Source organism: Peromyscus leucopus, chromosome 5 (genome assembly GCF_004664715.2).
Source record: "Peromyscus leucopus breed LL Stock chromosome 5, UCI_PerLeu_2.1, whole genome shotgun sequence".
Lineage (NCBI taxonomy): Eukaryota > Metazoa > Chordata > Mammalia > Rodentia > Cricetidae > Peromyscus > Peromyscus leucopus.
In genome coordinates, this window is record NC_051067.1 from 70,876,026 (window position 1) to 70,902,807 (window position 26,782).

At 47.1% G+C, this 26,782-nt stretch overlaps 1 protein-coding gene across 2 annotated transcripts in view; it reads right to left on the reverse strand.

Annotated features, from left to right (window-relative positions):
• Window positions 1-9,572: 9,572 nt before the first annotated feature.
• The window catches only part of Dnajc1 (DnaJ heat shock protein family (Hsp40) member C1), a 192,259-nt gene continuing 175,049 nt past the window's right edge, over window positions 9,573-26,782 (reverse strand). The window contains exons 10-13 of one of the 2 annotated variants that reach the window (XM_028870466.2): window positions 18,678-18,726; window positions 15,303-15,356; window positions 12,687-13,135; window positions 9,573-9,953 (exon numbers count right to left, since the gene is read on the reverse strand). In XM_028870466.2, the coding sequence (XP_028726299.1) occupies window positions 9,885-9,953; window positions 12,687-13,135; window positions 15,303-15,356; window positions 18,678-18,726 (621 nt within the window). In that variant the 3' untranslated portion in view covers window positions 9,573-9,884. The remainder of the gene's footprint in view (window positions 9,954-12,686; window positions 13,136-15,302; window positions 15,357-18,677; window positions 18,727-26,782) is intronic. The other variant, XM_028870467.2, reaches the window with a different exon arrangement.

The window sequence follows — 26,782 nt, forward strand, 5'->3', positions numbered from 1 at the left end:
AGTGAGCGGAGAGAGGCAGAGATCAGAAGAGAAGTATTGTCACCAGGAAACTCCTGTAAAGTTACTCTGCACTGGCCTTCTGCTTGCTGCAAACTTGGATCCCTGGAGCAGCCTGCAGTGGCCTAACCTGGGTTTTCTAGTCTGGGTCACAACCACTCACCTGCGGCAGGGTCCCTCCCCACCTGAGAGGCTGGCATGTGCTGCCTTTCCTGCAGCACCCCCTGGTCTTCACGTAGCCCAGCTTTGTTGCCGGTTTTATGGATTAGGGAGTCACGTAAGGCCACATAAATGTTTCGTAAGAATTATCTGAGGCAGGTAATGTCTGTCCTCCCAGTTTTCTGTAGCTGTTGGGTAGGGTTTTCCAGATGGAGCTGCTGTAGAACTTGAGACCCTAGCCAGCCTCCTTGTTCTCCGGGGTCCCACATCTGCTCCTGGGCCCCATTGGAACCTGGGTGCAGCCGCATTGGCCCTGCATTAGTGTGGGCCAGGATGTGGAGTGTGTTGGCCTTGGCACACTAGCATGACCACAGAACAGAATGAAGGTCTGGCAGTCAGACGGGCAGACACTGAAGAAATAGGAGCCACAGGAGGTCTGGGGGTTGGGATGACTCAAAGGACTCAGGGGAGAACATGTGGGCGGGTCTGGGTAGAAAAGCAAGTTTGGGTCTCTTAGGGATCCTGAACCTCAGTGGCACAGACTCCATACCAGTCAGGAGCAGCTTTTGAATCCATCAGCTTGTTTTCAGTCTCTCTCCTTTGTCATCCCTGTGTATTAGTTACTTTTCTCTTGCTGTTACAAAGTGTCACCACCAAGGCAACTTCTAGAAGGGAGGGATGGTTTGGGGCCTGTGGTTCCAGAGGTGTGGATGGCCCAATGGAGGTGATGGTCACAGACAGGAGACAGAGCTCACTTGAAATGACTTGGAACCTCAGAGCCTGCCCCCAGTGGCATACCTCCTCCAGCAAGGCCGCACCGCCTAGTTCTCCCCAAATAACCATGAAGTATGGGTGGCTTAGGGTCTCTGTTGCTGTGAAGAGACACCATTACCATGGCAACTCACAAAGGAAAACATTTAATTGAGGTGGCAGCTTACAGTTTCAGAGGTCCAGTCCATTATCCTGGTGGGTGGGACATGGTAGCATGCAGGCAGACATGATGCTGGAGAAGGAGCTGAGAGCTCTACATCTTGACCTCAGGCAACAGGAAGTGAACTGAGACACTGGGCATGGCTTGAGCATATATGAGACCTCAGAGCTCCCCTCTACAGTGACACACTTCTCCAACAAGGCCACACCTCCTAATAGTGCCACTCCCTATGAGCTTATGGAGGCCACTTACAGTACGACTACCACAGTGGACTGAGTGTTCAAATGCCAGACTTACGGGGGGAGGGGCATCAAGACCACCACACCCTGGCTGGTCTGGAAACAGATCATCCTACCATCTAAGTTCTAGGATGACGGGCATGCGGCCCCACACCCAGTTTCATGGGGTGCTGGGGATCAAACCCAGGCCTTCATTAATGCTAGGCAAGTACTCTACCAATTGAGCTACAGCCCCAGCCCAGAATTTGGGGGCATTTACATGTATTTAATTCACATAAAAGAATGTGAGCCTGGAAAATAAAAGATGACTTCTGGTGATTTCTCAGCCTCAGAAAAGGCCATGGGTGCAGTACCTGGGTGTCCAGTGATGTGAGCAGGAGTTTGGAGGTAGAGAACGTGGTTAACTAGCCGAAAAGGAAGTGCCCAACTGTGAATGGGAGGCCGAGTCTGACGTTCCCTCACAGCTCCCTCCTCGAGTTCTTCCAGAGCAGGGGCCCTGCAGAAAACCACTCCGGGGTTTGGTCTCCTTTAACAACAGCCCGTAGATGCCTGAAAGCAGCAGAACCAGCACTGGACCGGAAGCTGGAGGCTGAGGCCAGACTGCATCATGGCCCGTAGGCCTGGCTCCGTTGTGTCTGCCTGGGAGGAAGGGTTGGACAACTGGCTTCCCAGGGCTCTTCCCTGAGGAGCTCGTGGCCTTCAGGAGGCCCGCTGGGCCTGCTTGGCGAAGCTCACCGCACTGGCTCTGCTGACCTTTGTCGACCTCACGTCTCGGAAGGAGGGGCTGGCGAGGGTCCCGAGGCGGGGCTGTGAGTGTCCAGCCCCCAGCTGTATGCAGTTCTGCTGTAATCGTGTGTACCTTGGGGTGCCCGAGAGGCGCTGGATATCATAGGTGGGGAAGGGTTGGGGGAGCTGGCTCCCTCAGGGTAGCCATGGGAAGCCGCCATCCCTGCTGGGTGCAGACCTTCCAGTGGGCCTGCTTTTAAGGTCACCTCTGTGCCTATCCATACCCCTTCCCGTTTACGCTCTGTCAGTAAACCTAATGAGCTCAGTGGTTACCCGGCGTGAACTTCCGGTTTGTATTCATTCAAAAAAAATCTTTAAGAAAAGCAAGAGATTTTATTTAGAGGTTTTAGGTTACATTTATTTGTGTGCGTGTGTACACGTGGGCTGTGGGTGTAGGGTGTGTGTGTGGTGGTTACAGCACAAACTCGGAGGTCAGAGGACGACAACCTTTGACACTGGGTCTGTCGTCCCATCACGTGGTTCCTGCACTTGCTGGGATCGTCAGCCAGAGACTTCATCCACCCAACCATCTCCCAGGCCCCATATTCTCTCTTTTGACAATCAGATTTATTTGCCGTCTCTCAAATTCTGCCTGATGTATCTGTTTGTTTTTTTCTCCTTGGCTGGCTAACAGGAGCCCTGGAGGTTCTGGCACTCCCCTGGGGCACTCAGCCCGCTCCCCTGGGGCACTCAGCCCGCTCCCCTGGGGCACTCAGCCCGCTCCCCTGGGGCACTCCAGCCCGCTCCCCTGGGGCACTTAGCCCGCTCCCCTGGGGCACTTAGCCCGCTCCCCTGGGGCACTCCAGCCCGCTCCCCTGGGGCACTCAGCCCGCTCCCCTGGGGCACTCCGTTTCCTGCTGTAAGAGGCAGGCTGGGTGCTTTCTGTGGCCCTTGCACACACAGGAGGCTTGGGATGCACTCTCCCTTTTGACAGCCAATTGAATCTTCTGTGAATCCCTGTGGAACTTCGAGGGGAGAGACATGTCCTGACCAGGCACGGGTCCTGCAGCTCACTCATGCAGTAGCTTCTTTGGTTCTTAAGTAGGTTGTGTAAAATGGAAGCCCAGGACCAGGAAACAGTCAGGACAGGCTTGGGCAGCCTGAAGGAAACGGGCTACCAGGACGCCATGCTGGCCCAGGAGAACCTCCAGTCGCCAAGGGCAGCAGCAGCCTTGCAGGAAGGAGGAGCATGCTTATGTCTGGAAGGACAGGAAGTTGCCAGGCTGGAAGCAAAAGAGGTCTTAGCCTACCCTCAGTAGCACAGCTGTGATCCGATCGCTAGTGTGGGGGTCAAGCTACTTCTGAACTCTCCACCCCCACGCGTCTCTCACCCATTCTCCCAACTCCACTGTCTGCTGAAGGCCAGGGTGATAGTGGCACAGCACCAGAGGACTGTGGGTATTCGGGGACAGCCCTGTCCCCTACAGAACTTTGTGTCTAGAGAAGGCAGTGTACCCTAGGCCTCAGCTCTTCAGCCACACCAGTGAGTGCCCTGGCTGTACTGATGGGCTGTACTGGCCGGCTGTTGGGCTGGCGGGGTTCTGATCGAAAGTGGGCGGGAGCAGTACGCTGCCTGCATCTCTGTGCTGTGTTCATCCTAGTCGGGATTGTACCAGACCACTAACTCACTGGCAGGTAGTTATCTGCCTCTACCATACGTCCATTGTGAAGTACCAGCAATGGAGCCCCAGGCCTTCTGCATGCTAAACAAGCACTCCAGTGTTATGCCACTGAGCCACATTCCCAGCCCTGGTCCCACTTTTAACACCAAGGACCATAGGCAAAGATTGAATTTCCAAGAGGAATTTTGTAAGCCAAGCTCTTAAAATCAAAACAGGGTGGGGTAGGCCGAAGATGTGATGTGCAGCGATACCTACTTTGTGAAACAGGAGAATTTGGTTTAAATGATGAGCTATGTCCCCTTCAATTCAACACAATATTTCTGAGCAAGGACAGAAAACCCAGGACAAGTTTTGATTTGTATTGCAGATATCAATCTCCGGTGAGATAGACAGCTGTCGGAGGTTTTTCTCCCCTTTTCTAGGATCTCTCCTCACATGATTAACTGTGACCTTTGCTGTGTAGGCATGCACCACCACCTTTTGGCTTTTAATGGTCTCATTTGGCATTATTTCCTGAGTGACACTTTCCTGTCCCTGTATCCTGATGTGATATATTGATGATGTTAGCACCTTCATGATTTACGAGCTGGGGACCAAGCCTTCAACACATGAGCCTTTTGAGGGGACAGCTCATATCCCAAACTGTAATAATATCAGACAATGTAGATGTATTTCCCACACTGTAGGAGATTCCTTTGAATAATGCTGGAGTAGAAGGGAGATCAACCTTCAAAGCCATGGTATATGAAACAGATTGTACCTCCATAGACAGCAAGAAGAGGTGATTTAGGCTAGGATCTTGGAAGCATTTGGATTAGTGAATCACACAAATACCTGCAGGATATAAATGAATTGAGTTTTGCTATTAGGTTTTTGGCCTGTGCTGGTGAATAGAGAAGAGAAAGTCAAGAGAAGGGAGTCTAGGGTCTGTCTCAGTTAACGTTCTGTTTCCGTGATAAGACACCATGACCTATAGAAGACACCATGACTTATAGAAGAAAGAATTTATTGGGGGCTTACAGTTTCAGAAGACTAGAGTCCAAGACCATCACAATGGGGAGCATGGCAATGGGCAGACAGGCATGGCGCTGGAGCACGAGCTGGGAGCTTACATCTTAATCCACAAATATGAGGCAGAGAGAAAGACACTGGAAATAGCCTGGGCTTTTGAAACTTCTAAGCCTGCCCCAAGGCCACACCTCTTCATCCTTCCCATACAGTTTCACCAATGGGGAACCAGGTATTCAAATGTGAGCTTATGGGGTCCATTCTTATTCCAGCCACATTGACACCCCACCCACATACAGTCCTCCACAGGCCAGGCTGAAGATGCCCATCCCAGTTCTGGGATCCATCAGCAGTGTGGCTGTGAATGCTCCTTGCTGATGTGGGACTCATCCCCTGCAGACTGTCTCCAGCCAGTTTCCACCTCACTGAAGGTAAGGTCTTGATGCCCTCTCTTCCTGCAGTCCAGAAGTCTCTGCTGGCCAGGTTTCAGTGTGTATGGGCCCATGACACTTTGCTGAGTTTTCACAAGTGCTGGCTCCAGAAGGTCTGGGGCTGTCTTTTTAAAAAATGGCGCCCTTCAATGTTTGGCCCTTTTGGGAGTGTGTCTCCTGCTGCTGAGGTTTCGGGCAGTGCATTTTCCCAGCACCTTTCCTCCCCCCTGCCACCTGCAACATTCTCTCTGTTTATGCCAGGGTTTCTCTATATAGCCTTGGCTGTCCTGCAACTTGCCCAATAAACCAGGCTGGCCTTGAACTCACAGAGATGGGAATATCTCTACCTCCCTCTGCCGGATTAAAGGCATGCACCACCACCTGGCTTGTTTTGTTTTTTTGGAGACAGTTTCATGTGTCCTTGCTATCTAGCCAAGTGCGACCTTGAACTCCTAATTCACATTGCCCGCACCTGCCACGTTCTGGGGTGACCGACGTGTGCTATCCGTCCTGGCTTTAAAGCTAACCCGGTGGGCTTCACAGAGTGACTCATGTGACAGCACATAGATTGCTCAGGGGGGCTCTCACCCCCCTACTTTGGCTTGTTCATTTCAGGACCAATCCAGGTACTAGATCTTGACCACTAGGTGGGACACCATCTCAGGCGGGCAGGAGGATGGGGGCTGCCTGTTTTCTCTCTTCTGAGCTTTACCCCCCGCAGTGTCCCCAGGGGAGCATAGTAATAGCAGAATCAGCCCTTCTGTGCATGCTATTTCAGAACGTTGCTAGCACACCCTCCCTCCATCCTACAAGAAGCAATTTTCTTTTCCAGAGTCCGCGGAAACCCCTCCTTAGTCAGTCACAGTCCAGACCAGTGCTGGGACCTCTCAACTTCACAGCCCACAATGGACTTTCAGGGCCTCCATGAAAGCCGCCTGGGGAGGCTGCAAAGGGTTCCTGAAACCTGAGAGGACTCCCACAGACTCGGCCTGTGGGGTCACCACTGAAGCTGACCCGATTTCTAATAGCATGTGCCTCATGGACGCCAGCTCAGGAATGAGGATCTGATGGGAAACCAGAGCAGAGACTCAGAATAATTGTCTTAGCCACTATCTGGAAGTTGGCCTTATTTTGGGACCATTCATCAGCGCGAGGGGCTTTTAAACTTAAGGGTGAAATAATTGAAATCTGTTTTCACTAAATGCCTACCCTTGATCAGGTGATGTCGCTGCAATCTCACAAGGCCTCACTCCAGCTCCACAGCCACTCTGGGGAGTGGAGGGATAGCCATGCAAGAGATGCAGCCAGGTAGAGGGCCTGACCGAGGTGGGTCCCTCCTAGGATGGACCTCATCCAAATGCAGAACTTACCAGGGCACACCCAGCCCAGGTGTCTTTGGGTGTCAGATTTCCTGAAAGAAGGGGCACCTCAGAAGCTGCGGCTCAGGTCAGGACACTGTCATCTCTGCCTTGGTGTTTGCAAATAAAATCAACTCAGATCTCTTGTACCTGTCATCATATGCTGGGTGGTCAGAGGGCACACTGCGCCTGATGGGTGTGGGATGTAAGTGGGAACCCCCACCCCTACCCCAGTCCTCCTTCCAAAGCTGCATGCAGTGGGAGCCGGCACCATGTGGTCCTCACTCCTTTCCTCACTGGTCTAGATCTGGATTCAGACGTGAGTCTTTTCACTCTACCCTTATTTAAACCACATTTGAGGAAGCCGAGTTGGAAACCGGCCCGATGGCTTTAGTGACAAAGAGCTAGTGTGGTAGGCAAGGTGTGGTCTCGTCAGATATTAGCACCCATATTTTGTAAACAGTAAGTAGTCCTCATCAGACACTAAAGCAACTTGCCCAGGTCGTAGGTTAGCTGAAGGCAGCTGGGCCCGGGCTCCTCTGAGGTCCAGCTCTGGGCTCTCCTTCCCACTGGCCTCCCGGGTAGCCTCAGAATGAATACAGCACACAGGCTAGGGATTCTGGGGGCACCAGGGAAGACTGGCCTCTGAAGACTGTGTACATTCAGGGAGTCTATCCATAGATCCAGGACCCCCGGGCAGGGGTGTGAACTGGAGGGAGCCTATGCTGGCCTGTTAGCCTCACAACAGAGTAAAACTGAGGGACAGTCAGGAAATCTGGGTGACATGCAGAAACGGAAGACTGCTCTCGAGAAGCTAGGTGCTGACATCCCCAACTAACACTGTATTGTACTATGCACAATTCTGTTCTTCCAGCTGAGCTGGAGCTAAAAGTGACATAGCCCAGGAGATGTTTCCCATCTCCTGCTAGGAGTGGCCACGCTGAGAACAGACCCCAGCATGTATATGGTGGTTGTGGAGAGGCCTCACAGCATGTCACGCAAAGCATGGCTGCTGCCTAGCATCTACTCTCAAAAGGGCCCCTGGCTGTTGTCAAGTGTGAGATGGACCCATCCACTGTTGAAAACACAAGAATGTCCTATACTCAAAGAAATTTCACATCCATGGAGGATGGTGCAGGACTGCGATCACCCTGGTGAGCAGCTGTAAACGGTTCAAGGATGGGGTCTGGGGATGGGGTTGGAAGGTCCCTCTCATGGGGGACATTAGGCAGGTCTCTGTCATCTAACAAGGGCAAAAAGATTCCACATGGTAATTCCAACGTCTCCCTATCCTAACTAAAAAACAAGGTAGTGGAGAGCGTGGGAGGAGACTTGCTGGCTAAGTCGGAGTAGAAAACTACGGAGGGAGGGCGCTGGTGGAGGTGACTGGCAGGACACAGGGGGAACTCCCGGTGAGGACAAGGGACTCCTGGGCCCTCTGTTTCCCAGGGTGTCGGTACCTGGTGCTACAGAAGGGTCACGGATAGTGCTCAGGTGTGTCCCTTTTGGAGGTACCTCCCGCTCTGGACCACAGCCCTGTAGGGTACTCTCCCCTGCCTCTGGGGGACAGTAGTCTAGTACATGTCCTTGTTTGGTCCTACAGCAACCTGACCCTTCAGCATTCAGACTTCCTACAGGGAATAGCTCTTTCTAGAAAGCCCAGATGGGCACAAGGAGCCATGCTGGGGCCTTGTGTTCTTAAGGAGTCTGGAGGAGGTAAAACACCAGTTGTATTTTAGAAAGTGCTTCTGGAGAAGGGTCTCACTATGTAGCCCTGGCTGGCCTAGAACTCACTGCACAGACCAGGCTGATCTCAGACTTGCAGCCCCTCCTGGGGGCTAGGATTACAGGTGTGCATCACCATGTCCTGCTGAGATACATTTGGTTACAAAAGCCAGAACCTTGTACAAGGAACCACACAGTTCAGAGCACTGTGGTGAAAGGGTGAAATAGCAGGGTGCTCAGAGATGTCACACGCTGCATGATAGATAGGCCTGTCGCTGGCCCTCGTCCAGGACAATCTACTCTGTTTCTCCCCGATGCTTGTCTGCCCTAGATGGGTGGGGGTGGGATGGGACCAGCCTGGAACGTATAGTGGCCACTTCAGAGGCCACCAGCTCCCAGGCAGGAGCCCTGGGGGAGAGCTGCTGGCCCAAGACTGGCCAGCCCTCGGCTTGGTCTGTGGAAAGGATGGGCGACAGCACTCCTGGGTTCTGGCTGTCTTGTGTGCCCCACCTCTGCCAGGCAGACGTGGTCTTCTCCATGTCTCCATGGTCCCTTTTCCACTCCTGCTCCAGGACACAAGCTGTTCAGCTGCTGTTTTGGAACCAACTGAGTCTGCAATGCAGTTCCCACGAGGTTAGAGGGTGAGGCTTCCTTTGTTGTCTGAGCTCAGGGAAGGACACGACTTCACCTCGCTCCATGTTCTCCTCGTGTGGATGCTTACAGGGCAGAGGTGACCTTTACCATCATATTTCAATCCTTAAAAAGGACACCTTTACAGACATCAAATCATTTTCCTTAAATATGTTCTGGATACTTCCCTGCTTTTCTGGTTACATATGCTGCATGTACCAGCGAGTGACAAGTTTTAAAGGCATGCTTGGTAGATGTGACAGTTCAAAGAGCAAGAAGGCTTGAGAGATGTCAGCAGGACAACAGACGTTAACCTAGACACTTAGAAATGGACCTTCGTCTTGGTTCCCAGAAACCCCATGCTCTGTTAATTCAGATACTTTTCTGAACCAATTAAGATGGCCTCTCTGCTGTCTGCCAGCCAGGTTGAGGTCAAGCTGGTGTATCTCTATGAGTGACCTTGGCTCACTGCTCAGTCCTAGCAATGAATTAACTGTGTGTTCTTCAGTTACTTGTTTTTTGAGACAGGGTCTCACTATGTAGTCCTAGCTGTCCTGGAACTCACTATGTAGACAAGGCTAGCCTCAAATTCACAGGGATCCTCCTGTCTCTGCTTCCTGAGTGCTGTGTGTATGTATGCCACCACACCCAGCTCCTTTGGCTACATTGTTAAGAGAGCATATTAGGTTGGAATCCTTCCATGTCAGTTCATTCACATGCTCCCCTATCTGCCTGGCGCTAGAACACCGTTGGAAATCTCCCAGCAAAGTAAACTTTGTACTGAGGGCAAGTTACATCTGCAAACACCCCAGCCCTTCCCCAAAACACAAGGCCTGTAAACAGCACCACAGAGCATCTATGATTGATTGATTTTGATTTTTTTTTTAAACTAAGGCACATGACGTTTAGAAATACTGAGGTACAAAATGTAAATTTCTGCATGAGATTTCTGAAGTACTCATTTGGAAAATGATGCCAAACAATCATCTCCGGAAGCTTCAGCTTTTAGCTTGTTTTTTCTTCTGGACCAGTTCAACCAGCAGCTTGTATCTAGCAATACAGTCTTCCTGCAGGAAGAAAAGAAGAAGAGGTGCAACAGTTATTTCCATGGGTCAGTGCCCAGTGTGGTCAGCTCACCGTGACCTAATTGCTGACTAGTGCCCAGTCCCAATGGCAAAGCCTAGTGTTCATTTCCTTTGGAACCTTCTGGATCACCCTGGGAAAGCCCAGCTGGTCCCAGGCAGATCTGGCCAAGATGACGGTGCTGAGCACGGGGTGATGGTTTGACGGTCCCATCGCGATGGCGTCCACTCCTCACCACAGCCCATTCCAGAGACACCGAGACCCGAGCCAGCCAGCTCTCCTCCTTTGGATGGGCTTCTCCCTGGTGGCTGCTGGAACCTTCCCCTGAAGTCACAGCACACAACTACCCTGAAGGTGGTCGTCTTCCTCACACTCTCCCCAGTCCCACCTGTCACCCAGGCCATCGGGTACAGAATGGCAACCTCAGGACTCCCATGGCTTAGCTCCCTTGCGTGGAACTAAGCCCAGACAAGACCACGGGAAGGGCCTCGTTGTCCTCAGGTGGCACTGGGTGTATTTTAGAAGCCAAGCTCTTTCTTTTCCAGACTACCAATGCTATGCTATTGTAGGCATGCTAACCCGGGGTCCAGAGCAAATGACTCTTGTTCTAAACAGGGTCCTTACTCTGGTGCCTGGGAGAGGGAAGGGTACCCACCCTCCTGGATTTCAGTGCAGCAGTGTTGGACTAGCCTCTCTCAGTGAGTGCCTCCCCACATCTCAACATCACCCACCTGCTGTGGGACGTCTTTCTCTGTGCTGTGAATATGTGCTGTTCCCATTGGTTAATAAACAAAGCTGCACTGGCCCATGGCAGGGCAGGATGGAGCCAGGTGGGAAATGTCAGAGAGACAGAGAGAGGAGGAAGGAGGGGGGAGACGCCAGACCGCTGTCTAAGGAGCGACATGTAATGGGACGCAGGTAAACCCATGGAGCACGTGGTGACACATAAATAGAAATGTGTTAATTTAAGATGGAAGAGCTAGCTAGCAAGAAGCCTGCCATAGGCCATACAATTGGTAATTAATATAAGCCTCTGAGTGATTATGTAATAAGCGGCTATGGGACCACAGGACCAGATGGGACCGAGAAACTTCAACCACACCCACCCATGCCTTCAGAGGTCAGCGCAGCTGTGGCCAGTTTCGGCATTTAACCCTCAACAGGACAGTGTGGGTCATCCTGAGCTGAGCAGGCAGTGGTAAAGTGTCTCCTGATGGGACCTGAGCTCCCGCCACGGCAGCTGGCGTGAGGTCACCTGAGTCAGGATGGCACCACTGGTCAGTGGGCAGCCGTCCTGCACTGCAGTGTGGGTCTCAGCCAAAGCTAAGGGAGGCCTTGGGCCTCCTCTCGGGTGGAAACAGGAAGGTTCCAATCCCCCTCTGGGCTTCCATTCTGAGCAAAACTCAATTTATCACACATGTAAATGGCTGAGTCTGAGAGAAGTTAGAGAAACTTGGAGAAATAATTACTTCTGGCAGACCAACGGGAGAGACTGGGAGACTCTGTGCTTCCTAAAGAGATCATCTGTTAATGGTTTAGTTTTCTCCCCAGAAACTCTCAGTTTCATCACATAAAGTAGGTGACAGATAACTAGGCCTGTGCAGGCAGGGACACACATGGCCACAAGCTAGGTTTTCCAACATAGAATTTCAATTAAAAAAATAAGTATGTAAATGAGCATCAACGTGCCCAGAGGCTACTTCTCATTTCTCTGTGCTCCAGTGTCTCACACCTGAGCACAGCCTGCAAGGAAGAAGCTGTGCTGGGGAGAAAGGCCGGCTTTGGAAAGATCGAGGAACTCCATGAATGGCAGGGAAGCCAAGCCTGGCTCTCAGCAGGGCACATCTTCCTGCTTGCATTTGAGAATGATGAGTTAGCAGCTGCCTAGAGCTGAAGATGAGAGTCAGTTATCAATGGCCTAAGTCCCAAGAGTCAGTCAAGTGTCAAAGGTCAACTGTGTGGCAACCTCACATGAACACCCAGCCTTTAGCTGGTGAGGCACCACCATAGATCCCAAGTTCAGAACTGGGAGTTACCACGACAGAGTAGAGTTTATGTTAAAATATGTGTGTGTGTGTGTGTGTGTGTGTGTGTGTGTGTGTCCACAGATGCCCGTGTAAACAGGTACACGTTCCACATTACCACATCTATAATAAACTATGTATTACACTGACGTGTGTGTGTGTGTGTGTGTGTGTGTGTGCGCGCGCGCGCACGCATATTTGTGTACCTGAGGCTAGAGCGCAGCTGTGGAAGTTGGGACAACTTGAGGGAGCTGGTTCGTTCTTTTCACTGTGTGCATTCCAGAGATGGACGGACGGACCCCAGTCATCAGGCTTGATGGCAAGCACCCTCTCCTACTGAGCCATCTGGCCAGCCTGAGTTCTACTTTAGTGATGGCATTTCTTTGAGCAGAAAGGATTTCTGCCTCAGTAGTGTGCAAGTTCACAAGCTGAACGGAGACTGAAGACGACTGGACTGTGAGACACAAGGTCCAGTGGCTGGGGTGGGGGTGGGGCATAGAAAAGACAGGAGCAAGCAGGGGAGCAAGCAGGGGAGCAAGCAGGGAGCCAGCAGGGAGCAAGCAGGGGAGCAAGCAGGGGTGCAAGCAGGGAGCCAGCAGGGAGCAAGCAGGGAGCCAGCAGGGAGCCAGCAGGGAGCAAGCAGGGAGCCAGCAGGGGTACAAGCCACTTCAGCGGGGGCCCCTTGTTACCCACCTTACTCTTAGATGGGACACATTTGGCTATTTTGTCCCAGCGGTCGGAGGCCCCTTTTGGGTACTGCTGTAATGCCAGTTCCAGAAGTTTCTGCTGACTCTGAGTCCACGCCTCCTCTGTAGCACGAGTTCTTTCTTTTCTCTGGTTCTCTTCGTCACTGGATTCATTTTGTTCTGCTATATCAAAGTCTTTTTGCCTCTTTCCTCTTAGCTTCTCCTCTGGCTCCACTCTGGTCACTGCCTCAGCCATTCTGGCTGACTTCCGCCTCCGAGGCCGGGCTTCTGTGGCCACTGTCTCCTGCTCACCCTCAGCCGTCTCTGGCCTCTCATCCTCCATGGTCCCTGCTGAGTCCTCCCGCTGGGTGATGATGTCATCTGGCAAGGCTGTGGCTATCTTGATGGGCCTGGAATTCTGAACATTTGACTTCAGTTCAGAGAGCCTGATCATTCCTAGGAAAGAGCCACAGAACACAGGAAAAAGGCCACCATGAAGTCAGGCAACCAACAGCATGCACCACGATACACCAGGCAATGGGCCAGGCATTTCACACGCATTGCTTGCTTTCCCTTTTACACTATCCCCCCCATTCTTACAAACAAGGGGAGGAAGTCTCTGAAAGCAGCAGGGACAGGGTTGTCCTTGTCACTGCTGAGGGATCAAGGGTATGGATGGCCAGGCTGTGATCAAAGACCAGGACCTTTTAGAGAAGGAAACCTGACACTCATTAGACAGGGGAGGGAGGGCATGCTCTATAACCTAGGTTTCCTTAGTTCTATTAGCATAGTTAAACTAAACGAGGCAAGCGTAGCAGTGTGCCTCCTCTGCAGGCAAGCACACAGATGAGCAGTCTAGTGACTCTCTGGAGAGCTCTCACCACGTTATTTCTTGTGCATTTATGGAGGCCAGAGTGCACCCTGTGGGGCTTTCTTCTCTCCTTCCACCCTGTGGGCCCCAGGGATTGAACTCAGGTGGTCAGGCATGGTGGCAAGTGCCTCTACCTGCTAAGCCATCACCTCAGCCCAAGGTGAATTTATTTTATTTTATTTCTGAGATACGTTTCTCTGTGTAGTCCTGGCTGTCCTGGAACTCAGAGGTGCACCTGCCTTTACCTCCTGAAGAAGTCACTCCAAGGTGAAGTCTTCAATGCAGGGCAAGGATCTTACTAAGAGGTTAAGCCTTTCACCTCACAAAGGCAAACAGACCCACAGGAACAAGTTGTGACCAGTCTGCACTGGGACACTGCATTGGCAGCAGACTCTAACCATGGGCTCTGATACGATGTCCCACAGCACTAAGGCCACTTGCTATGTCTCCAAGGAACCATATCTAAAACCTCATTTAATTCTACTTACTTTCAGCCTCAGTTAACTTATTTTTGTGTGTATGTGCTTGCGTGTGTGTGTGCTTGTGTGTGCGTGTGTGTGTGTGTGTGTGTGTGTGTGTGTGTGTGTGTGTGTGCGCGCGCGCGCGCGAGCGCCCATGGGTGTGGAAGTCACAGGTCAGCATCAAGTGTCTTTCTCTAGCAATCTCCATTTTTTTCCTTCTCTGACCCTGGAGCTCACTAGTTCAGCTAGACCAGCTGGCTAACAAGCCCGGGGTCCTCCTGTCTTCAACTTGCCCACAGTGACGTCCCAGGTACACGATGTTGTACTTAGCTTTCTCACATGGGTGCCAAGGCCTGAACTCGGGTCTTCATGGCTGTGTGGCAAGCACTTTACAGCTGAGCTGTCTTCCCAGTCCGAAACTTTCACTTTGAATAGCTAACTGAGGATGCTGGTTGTGGGTCTAGCCTTTTTGTCAAATGTAGGTAAATCTTAAAATATACTTACTTTAATTCATGGATTATATCCATGTACCAATCAATAATACATCATTTAATTATGAAACATACCAAAGGAGAAAATCAATATAAAGATGAAGGTGAAAATATTACTATATATATATATATATAGTTTGTTAGTTTACTAAGACAGGGTTTCTCTGTGTAACAGCCCTGGCTGTCCTGAAACTCATTCTGTAGACCAGGCTGGCCTGAAATTCAGAGATCCACCTGCCTCTGCTGGGTTTAAAGGCTTCCGCTACCACACTGAGCTTAAAAATGTTTTTGAAGTAAACTTTACTGCTTGTCAAGAATGTTGAATTCTTAGTCTCTACAATATGCATCACTATCCGCTCCTGAAACTCTCATCCGAAGTTGCACTTTCCTTGGGGAAGAGGAAGGCTCTGGCTGCAGTTTCACAGCCCGCCCTGTGAGTCCTGGAGCGTGGATAAAAAGGAACAGGACTCAAGGCCCAGCAGCCCTCGAATAGTTCTTGGTAGTCGGTCCACTCAACAGACGGCATGCAGACAGCATTAGCATACTGTCTAATGTCAGTCACCACTGTCTGGTTGCAGACTGACAGACATACAGTTGGAAATTTCCTTACCTCACACATCACAATAAGAAAGTGACACTGGCTGGGTATGACAGGAGAGCTGTGCTCATAGCCAGACTCTGTAGTGGTGGCTGAAGCGTGTCCTTTGTTATCATTTGCACACCGCCCTTTCCTACCTAGCAGCACTGTCTACCACCACAGGCCTAAGTTCACCTTGAAAGACCTGGCAGTCAGGACTCACCCTCCGTATCTGATGCCGCTGCAGACTGAGTAAGCTTCTGAGCTGTCCTTACACCTTCAGGAAACAAAACACTGGGCTCAGGAGACGGCTCTGAGGGTGGAGGTGCTTGCCACTAACCCTGCCAATCTGAGTTTGACCACAGGACTCAGATTATGGAAGGAAAGAACAGATCTCACCCCTCCCAAGGTTGTCCTCTGGCTTCTACATGCACAAAGTGGCACACACACAAACACATGCACACATACATACATATAACAGGAGGATTAGAAGGAGTGATATGGCCGGGCGGTGGTGGCGCACGCCTTTAATCCCAGCACTCGGGAGGCAGAGGCAGGCGGATCTCTGTGAGTTCGAGGCCAGCCTGGTCTACCAAGTGAGCTCCAGGAAAGGCGCAAAGCTACACAGAGAAACCCTGTCTCGAAAAACCAAAAAAACAAAAACAAAAAACCAAAAACAAAAAACCAAAAAAAAAAAAAAAAAAAGAGTGCTGTGGCGGTGGCGGCTTGGCACAAAGGGGCATACTGTAAGACGACAGCTGTCCTCAGTGCTGTCCACCTGTGGGTGGCCAGCATCAGCACGATGCTGTCTCTCTACCCTGCATCAGAACTGTCTCTCTGCAGTTCTGAGGCCTTGGGCCAACAGGAAGAATCAGGGTACTAGCTGTCTTCTAGGCAGAAACTGCAGCCTCAGATAAACAGGCAGGGATGCCAAATAGACTGCTTTCTCAAACTCCTAAGTGAAATAATGGTACCACAGACATTTCACTGACAGTATTGACAAAACAGGTGGGAAAGTATGTGACACTGCACACCAGCAGGTTGGCAAGTGAGCTCCCAAGTCTATGTATTACGGTCCTTCTCACCCCCCTCAGAGCTGAGGACTGAACTCAGGGCCTTCAAAGTGCTGTAAGGCTGGGTGAAATCCCCAACCCCCAAATGGTTTTTCTAATTTTTTTTTTATTAATTAAAAATTTTAGTTTATTTTATGTGAATGTATGTGTGTGTGCACACATGCCATGGTGCATGTGTGAGAGTCAGAGGACACTGTGAGTTCTTTTCTAACCCTGGGGTCCTACAGATTAAACTCAGGTTGTCAGCCGTGGCAGCAAGTGAACTTTTATCTGACAAGCCACCTTGTTACACATCAGCTGTTTTTGCACACAAATGTAACCCCCTCAACACACATTCACACACGTACATATATATACATATATATACATATATATTTTCATGTAGTTAGTTCAGGCTGGACTTTGTTATAACTGAGAACGACCTTGAACTCCTAATCTTTCTGCCTCCACATCCTAAGAACTAGGATGTGGTGATATTTGTGCTGAAATGTGATGATGTTAATAAAGCTTGCCTGGAGATCAGGGGGAAAAGGCCAGCCATTTTAAGTAAACAAGAAGTCAGGCAGCCCACGCCCTTAATCCCTTAGCAGGCAGGAGCTCTGTTTGTTCAAGGCCACACTAGGGAACAGAGCCAAGTTCTGTTCCTTTAATCCCAGTACCAACCAGAGGCCTGGAGGTTTGGACAGACAGACAGTGACAGAGCTGTGTAGGAAGAAGAAGTGAGGTAGCTGGGCTAAGAGAGCCAATGAGAGGGCAGAACAGCAAGACAATAAAGGCATGGGTAGACAGGAAGTAAGGCGTATTTGGAAGCCGCAGAGTTGGTGAGGTAAGGTTGGCTGTTGGTTTTCCCTATTTCCCTGATCTCTCTAAGGCTTTCACCCTATATCTGGCTCTGTGTTTTTTATTTAAAAAGGCCATTTTAGAAATCCAGCTACACTAGGATGACAGACAGGCACACATCACCACTTCCAGTTACAATCATTTTGGCCACAAAATAACATTAATAATAATATAATATAATATAATATAATATAATATAATATAATATAATATAATATAATATAATATATAGAATATAAAAGATGCATATAAATAGATGCTTTCCTGCAATTCAAATATATTTCCAAATAGTTACTTTTACATTCATTGCTAAAAGGTCACCTTTGTCTCCCTGAAACATTTTATCTTAATATCTAGAGCCAAGTTTAGAACTTTTATTGATAAAAGGTGTGAAATTTTAATTCATTAACTTTTTAAAGTATTTGGTTAAACTACTAGGTGCCTCTGGATAACATGGAACAGTCCCAAGCTTGCTCTCCCTGTCATTCAGAGAATACCACTCTCTGACACAGAGGTGGTGAGGTGCGAGGTTGTCCGAGGCTGTAGTGAGCTAGAGGACGCTCAAGTCAGCTCAGGAAAGCAAGGCCACTGCTAAACCCTGCTGCCTCTGACGTCTCAGCCCATAAGGGACATCTGCTCTCTGATAACTGACAGGGAAACTCTGGCTTAATTCTGTAGATTAAATAAAAGAAACCTTGTTCATTCCTCACTATTTTAGATGAAAAATAAAGCAGGAGAAATCCTAGCATGGTCTTCCTACACTGCAAAGACCCCCCACCCTGTGTGTGTGTGTGTGTGTGTGTGTGTGTGTGTGTGTGTGTGTGTGTGCACAGAAACACATTTTTTTCAAACACAGGGTCTCATCTAACCCAGACTGGCTGTCACTCTGAAGTAACGGAGGCAGGTTTCCCAAGTACTGTGATTAAAAGAACTACTTTGTATACCTCACTTTGGAGAACAGTTTCCTAATTCTTTTTAAAGGAAAGCTGGGTATGGTCATGCCTCCAGAATCATGGAGCTACTCAGGAGGCAACACAGCAAGAGCCATGAAGATCTACGTCAATCTCTCGCTCTAACTGCAGGTGCTTTTTTTTTTTTTAATGGTTTTTCGAGACAGGGTTTCTCTGTGTAGCTTTGTGCCTTTCCTGGAACTCACTCTGTAGACCAGGCTGGCCTCGAATTCACAGAGATCTACATGGCTCTGCCTCCTGAGTGCTGGGCTGGCTGCAGTTGCTTTTCAACATCCCAGGTTTTGGAGAAAGTTGGCAGTAGACTTCCTTCTTGTGATATACCACTGTCGCTCTCTGTCCCTGTGCCCAGACAAATCCCTGGGGAGGGAGGAAGCTGACTACAGTCTTTCCTGATGCTAGAACACCACATACTGAACGCTTTCTGAGGAGACTGGGATCCCCAGTACGCTAACACTCTAAATCTCTAAACTTACTAAATATAAATTCTCAGCATCAACTGTGTGTGCAGGACCAGACTGATCCAGTGTCTATGACAAACCTCTTTCAGAGACAGGACAGTAGAGGTCTCTGGGCAAACTGCAATCCCTGATATTTAAAGATGTTATTACAAAAAGGGGTTGATTGTGAAGAAACCTTGTCAGAGTAGTCCTAAGGTAGACTGAATCTTTCAGTTGCTGGGATACATGGAATAAAACAGGTAAGGTGGGAACTCACCTGGGGAGCAGGTGACTGAGTCCTTCAGTTCCTTGGCCTTGGTTGTCACCTGTTTAAAAATATAAAAAGCAAGACCCCTTACTTTCCACATGCCTTGTAAACTGATTTTTTTTTTTTCCATGTAAGGCCCATGTGAGGAAACGGGGCCACGGAAACCATAAAGACTGAGGAAGGCTTGAGTGAATGTGCATTGTTGACAGGGTTACCAGCTGTCAAGGCCAGCTCAGACTCATGGGAGTGGTCAAGCCTTCCTCCTGCGTGCAAACAATTGACTAGAGTGTGTCCAAGCTGTCAACAGCAGCATCTTCCTCCAGGACATTAGAAGCCTGGGAATGAGCACGGAGACCTCCTACTGAGACCATCTAAGCCCCACCCCCTTGTGCTATCCATAATAAATGTGCTGAGATTCCAAGTGGTTGCACTTGTTGGGCTATTGCGTAGCTGGTGTGCTCTTTCAAAGCAAGCATAATGCTTGTGATCCCAGCTTTTCTGTACGTGTGTCTGTCCTTTCTTTATCCCCTCGCCACTCCCAGTGAGGTCCAGTCCTAGTCTTACTGAATATAGCACCACAGGCCAGCCTACTTATTAAGGAAACCTAGGCTCAAGAAATGAAACATCTTGCTCTAAAACGCTCATCAAGAGTAGAATCAGAACCCAAATCATTTTACTAATTCCAGTGGCAGTTAATTTTACTAGATTGCTTCTTAAAACAGTTTTAAAATAGCTGTGCAAATGGATCACTCTTTTCACTTAGGAGTTCCAGAAACTGAGTGTATCTCTTCACTAGAAGATAGTGTAGAGCGGGCATAGTGGGGGGTGGGGTGGGGTGGGGATGATGTTCATGCTTATGATGTTATAAGAGTCTCCACACACTAAAAAGAAACCCAAGATCACGGAAGAGTGTGCCAGGGGGACATCTTTTGGTGGGTCTTGGGTATATGGACCCAAGAAACAGAACAGATTCATCTATGAGTGTGGAGCTAAAGAAAGAATAAATCAGTGGTATTCGTTACTTAAAAGTGGTAAACTCTGCGATACTTAAACCACTTTCCTCTTAAGAATGTTTTGTTTTAAAGACTTATTTTATGTGCATGGGTATTTGGTCTTCATGTATTATGTGCACTACATGCATGTAGTGCCTGTGGAGGCGAGAAAAGGGTGTCGCACCCTGGAACTGAATGGCTGTGAGCCACCATGTCACTGCTGTGAACTGGGCCAGGGTCCTCTGCAAGAACAAGTACTTGTAACAGCTGAGCCATCTCTCCAGCCCCAACCATGTTTAAGTTGGAAATCAGCTCTTAACAGGAGGCATGGAAGATATTTAAAGCTTGGTAAAATCATGCAGACGGCTGAGTAAGAGAAACATTTAAGGTTGGTTAGAAACACTAATTTTTACTCCCCCCCCTCTCAGATGCTACTGCCTATTTAGAAGAAGCAAGCTGAAGTTACACAGCACAACTTCACAAGTTTTCTACTGAAAAACTTTCCCCAAATCTGACTGCATCATCATGTCTCTTTTCCTTTAACCCAATGAAGTGGCCTTCCTTCTTGCTATTGCTCACTCACTGACCGTTTTCCATGAGTCCCTTCCCTTCTATCTGCAGCTTCTTCCTATCCACTGGATGCATCCCATAATCCTAACCCTTGACTCTTCCCCTTTTACATGAAAGACTAGTACATTAAATATGTTACCATGCTTGCTTGCTTCCTTCCTTCCTTCCTTCCTCCCTCCCTCCCTCCCTCCCTCCCTCCCTCCCTCCCTTCCTTCCTTCCCCCTGTCCCCCATGACAAGGTTTCTCTGGGTAGCCCTGGCTGTCCTTGCTCCACAGACCAGGTTGGCCTCAAATTCAGAGGTCCTCTTGCGTCTGCCTCCGAAGGACTAGGATTAAAGATGTGTGCCACCACGCCTGGCCCAGCATGTTTTCTCAAACCACATAGATTCTTCATCTCTGGGCCTCTCTATAAGATCAAGACCACTGTATGTGGGGATGAAGCAGCATTCTGGTATCAAAACATAGACTATAATCACAAAGTCTGCCATATGCAGCCAAAACCAACTTCCTGCCTTTACAAGGTCATTGAATTAGTTTGAGAACATGATGCTAGAGACTCCTTGTACTCATAGACAACTCCTAATCCAGATTATATTATGTCTTCCCTACATATACTCATAATCCTTTAGATATTTAGTGTCCAATAGTAAAATAGACACTACCATCACCTAGAAAATCACCTTTTCTCACTTGAAAGGTAATTAATTTACATATAAATCTTAAATTTATAAGAGGTTCAGTAGCTAGAAGCAAAACAATGTTTCAACTCTATGTACCCCAACAATCTGTTATTTTAGCCTCTTTGCCAAGTCTGCATGATTGTGATGTTATAAGATGATTTTTAGGGGCTTGAAAGGTGGCTCAGCTGTTAAGAGCACTCACTGGTTGCTCTTCCGAGGACCCAGGTTCAATTCCCAGCACCCACATGGTGGCTCACAATCATCTGTAACTCCAGTCCTGGGGTATTCCAATGTCCTCTTCTGGCCTCTGCTGGTATCAGGCACATATGTGGTGTACAAACATACATGCAGGCAAAGCACATATACACATAAGATAAAACAATAAAAATAATATAAAAAATGATAGTTTATAAAAATGTTGGCTGCAGTGACTCAGTTTTCTTGATTACTTCTAATGTCTCAGGAGAAGCACCTATAGGGTAAATAATGACAAACATTTTCTGGGGGGGAAGTTTGGCATCTTAGGCTGATCATGAGTCTAACAATTAAATAAGTTACCAAAATAACAGCTCATGTCCAGGGTGTCTCTGAATAAGATGGTATACCACTCTGGGAAAGTAAAGGCATCTTTCTGTGAGCTTGGTCATCATCGAATGTATTTCTCTCCCTACAACTGTGTGACTTGAGAAACATGGGTGCTAGTTTGCTCGAGCTGATTAGTGCTGTTTTCTCAGCTGGCTGTGGAGGTTTTAGCTGCTGGTCATACTTCTGTTGTGTGCCATTGCAAAAGATGCGTCTCAACGCAGTCTGTAACAAGCTATGTTTAGGACTTTTTTTCTGGTCTCACCTGGGAAGAAGAAATAAATTTCTGCACAGGACTCAAAAAGCTGAGGTCTCTTCTTTAGTACCTAAACAACTGGACTGGGCAGCTTCTGGGGAACACACTGTACCAGTGTGCATTAAGTCATGTGGATAAAAGAATTGCAGGGAAATGTGTTCCATCGTGTTCTGATGTCTCAGGCATAAAAGATCGAATAATTCCTTTATAATATAATTATCCTTTATATTATCTAATAATTCCTTTATAAATAATTATCTTAACTTATCCTCAAAATTCTCAAGAGATGGGAGCCTCTATCTTGTTGGGGGCATAAAGCTCAGAGTAAACAAAACAAAACAAAACAAAAACAAGGGATTTAGCAAAATGGGTAAAAGCTAGGTAAGCAGACAGATACACAGGTTTGAGGTTCTGTTTAACCTATGGAACTCCACGATCCTCTACGTTGTACAGAGTGTATGTTCACAGTCCTGGTGTCCTCAGGTAACCCAGGAGAGAAGACGCTGAATGCAGTGATAACTTCAGTCATACTTTCAGATTCTGGCTCACTTGAATCTTCACTGTTAGTATAATAACAGATACTGTAGGCTGGCACAATGGCTCAGCAGTTAAGGTGCTTGCCACACAAACCTAGTGACCTAAGTTAGATACCTGGAACTCAAGTCAAAGTGGAGAGAGAGAACGAACAGACTCTACAAAATTGTCCTCTGGCATCCACAACGGTGACACAGCACGTGCAACTCCCACTCTCCTTCTCCACACAGATAATAAATAAGAATTACGCAGCTAAGAGGTATATATTATTTACTCTATTTACTTTAGCTAGTAAGTTTGGATTTCCCAATCACGACAACCTAGAACTCCTGCAGCTTTCAAATTCAAAGTATAGTCTGCTACCTAACCATTAACTAATCCACTTGAAAAATGTTGGTAGGAAGCAGAGCTGAACATTCTTATTATCTCTCCAAATGTCTTTAATTGTGCTCATCTTATCCATTAAAAGAGGGGAACCTTTTAACTAGCTGACTTACCATCTCTATAAATAGACTGATGGTCATCTGTTGGGAGGAAATACTTCTGTGACAGACACTAGTATAGTTTTGTAGACACTATTAGCACACTCAGGGAGTACTGAAATAACCCAGTATGATTTCACCCATGTCCCTCTCTGATTAGTGGTTTCCCAAAATGTTAGGAAAAGGAGGCAACTTAAACCGCATTAGCCTCTGAGCATCTGCCCAATGTCAGTAAGACGTTATGCATATAACTGAGGGAACTATATTAAGTTCCTTCTATACGAGCTGACTCTATTAGAAGAACACAGGTTACACTGTGAGCTGAGCAACTGTCTTATGAAATAAGAATGACCACAGTATTCAAAGTGCCTATGACTTAACTAGAAAATTGGAAATAGACTTTAAAGCAGATGTTATGCTTTTCCTGAGACACAGAGTCTTGATGAGTACAAACTGCAAACTCTGTTTGTTAGTGACAGAACATGTAGAGGGCTACAGAAACAATGAGTGTCTGAAGTGGGAGAATTAGACATGAAAGTTCCAGCTGGGTGTGATGCCATATGAGTGCTTGAGAGAGAGAGGCAGAAGGACTGAGAACCTGAGGCCAGCCTGGGTTTCACAGAAAGACCTTTTCTCCCAACCCTTTCAAAAACATTTCTAAGCAATCTTTTTCTAGGGTGGGGGTGCTGAGGGTGGAACTCAGTCTGGCTACTGCACACGCTTGGCACAGGAGGATGAGAGTCCCTCCCATGCACAGTGGTCAGCTGCTTGGAAGGCCATCTGAAACAGTGAAGTCAGTTCAGAATAGGAAAGAAGAGTTCAGTAGAGATAGAAATACTGAAGAAAAACCAAACTGAAATAATGGTAGAAATGAAAAGCTCAGCAAGTCAAAAAGCTGGGTGGAAAGCTTTACCAACAGAATAAATACATGACATGGAGGACAGAATTTTAGGGCCTTAACACAGGTATAGGAACTGGATCATTCAGTCAACATTAATGATAAATTAAAAAAAGGATGGAACATGGGAGTGATATAGGACACCAGGAAAAGACCAAATCTACAAATTAAGGGCGTGGAAAAAGGAGAAGAAGTCTATGATAAAGTTACAGAAAATATTTTCAATAAAATAGAAGATAATTCCAAAATCTAGGGGAAAAAAAAAAACACATGTATTTAGATACAAGAGGCATGCATATAAAACATCAAATAAACAGGACCAAAAAATACCCTCACACACATCATATTTCAGTTAAGACACTAAAAATACAGAATAAAGAAATAGTATTGAAAGCTGCAAAAGGAAGGGACCAAGTCACACAAACGGCTTTACAACAGAAACCTTTAAAGTAAGAAGGATATAAAACGACTACAACGCCAACTTGGACTATTATACCCAGCAAAACTATTTATCATCATTGAAAACAAAAATTTCCAGGGATAAAAACAGACGTGGTAGGTAGAGCCGCACTTCAACTCATGAATGCTTAGATCTACATATCTGGCCATCTCTTCAAACTTTGATCGGATCTCTTTGTCCCTCTTCCCAATGTGTTCACATTAAATATGTCTCTTTTTCTTTTCCTTTTATTTATTTTTCCTTCCCACTTAAACAAACAAACAAACAGAAAAAACAGACTACAGGAATATGTGGCCACTAAGCCACCTCTACAGAAGCTACTGGGAGAAATACTTCAGACTGACAACAAGGATAAATATACATGAGGAAACAGAAGAAAAATCAACAATATAAGGACAGTTAATCAAAAGAGGTTTAAGAAAACATCACAAAATCAAAAAAATCACAAAATGACAGGAATAAATATCTTTCAATAATAGCTTTGAATATTAATGATGTCTCTTCCCCAATAAAAAGATAGACTTGTTTCTGTACTGCAAAGGAAACTGTCAATCAAGTGAAGAGACAGCCCATAGAACAGGAGAAAATCTCTGTCAGCTATGTATATGACAGAGGATTAGTATTTAGAAGATACAGAGAATTAAACAAAGAAAACAATCTACCTAATTAAAAATGGGCTAAGAGACAGTCCTTAGATACAAATGCCTAGCAGACACTTTAAAACGTGTTCAACATCCTTTGCCATCAAGGAAACGTCTCACCCCAATCAGAATGGCCATCTTAATCATCAAAAAAGATAAAAGAGAACATATGCTGGAGAGGAAGTGGAAAAGGGGAAATTTCCACCCACTCTTGGTGGGAGTGTAAATCGGTGTCACCACGACAGCAGTCAGTGTGGAAGTTTCTCAAAAGACTAAAACTAAAGTTACCATGTAAGCCCTCTGTACTACTCCTGTAAATATGCAAAGGACGACTCCCTATTTCACCAGAGAGATTGGCATAGTCATGTTCCCTGCTGGTCTACTGACCATGGCTAAGAAACAGGATTGGACTAACTGTCCATCAACTGAAGAATGAAAACAAAAATGTGCTCTACATACAGAATGGAATTTTAAGAAAATGGTAAAATATCTTTAGCTGTAGAAAAAATACTATATACCAGATCTCTAAAACTTTTTCATGTTTTTGTTTTTCTTGTTTGAGAGTCTTATGTAGCTCAGGCTGATCTGAGTGATGGAATTATTGGCATGCATTCAGGTAAAGGTATTCATCTCTTGTTCAATTAAAATTGAACAGCACAATAATCTCTAGGGTTGTCTATATTGCCACATACAACATTTCCCTGTTTATGGGTGAGAAGCTCTTTTCTGCTGCACAGACCACATTTTCTCTATCCATCCTTTTGGGCTCCCTCACTGTCTTGGCAACACTGCCATGGGCATATAGGGGCAGATGTCCTTTTCACATCTTGGCTTTGGTTCTTTGGATATGCACACCCAAAAGAAGAACTGCCAGATTTTCAATCTCTGGAGAAACCTCAGTACAACAGTGCATTCCATACACATTCCATTCACATTCTAACTAACAGTGCACAAGGTATGGCGTACTTATAGTTTTATGCCTTACTCACATTTAGGGCTTCAATCTGATTGGTTAGTTTTTTTGTATATGATACAAGACATTTCCTTATTTCCATGTAGTTACAAGGTTTTTCGAGTACCATTTGCTGAGTAGTCCATTCTTTCTCAGTAAGTATTCTCTGTACCCCTTGTGACGATTAGGTAGCCGAGGATGTCTGGGCTCTATTCTGTTCCATTGGTCTCCAAGTCTGTGTTCATGACTGTGCCACACTGCTTTAATTATCATGCTCTGTAATATATTCTGAAGTCAGGAAATGTGATTGACTCCTGCTTTATTCCTCTTTGTCAAGATTATTTTGTACGTTTGGGATTCTTTGTAGTTTCAAATAAATTTTTTGACTGCTTTATTCTATTTTTGTAAATCAATAGGTTTTTAAATAAAAAAGATACAGTGAAGAATAAACATTTAAATGTAAACATTTACATGGAAAAATCTGAAAGGTAAAATGTTACATTTCTTTACGTTTTAAAAATTAAGGTAATGCATGTAAACAGCCTTAGGGAGAAAACAGTACATAGGGTATGGGATGAAAAGCAACACTCCTTACACCCACAGGCTTTCATCTCTGTTCACAGCTCCTGTGAATGTTACGAGGCTATAATTATACCCAGCTAAATAGCATGCTTTTAACATTCACTATATATCCTGGGTTTCTTTCCTGCTTCTCCCTACTCTTAATTCAAGTCACTATTGTCTTTTACATGGATAACTCAAATACTCTGTACCTGGTCATCTTTCCTGTTTCCACACTTTCCCTGCCAGTTTCTTCTCCACAAGACTGTCGGAATGGTCCTTTCACATCACTACTCCTGTGTCACAATCTCCTAGTGCTTTCCCATTTACTCTCAGGAAAACCCCAAGTCTCAGTCAGAACGGCCATGTATGATCCTGTCTTGTATTAAATCTTGGTCGCATTTTACATAATCTCCACCTATTCCTTTCCAGGCCATGCTGACCTCTCTGCCTGACTTTGCACATCTCCCAGTGTTCTTGCTTCAGTCTTTGTGAGTGCTGTTCCT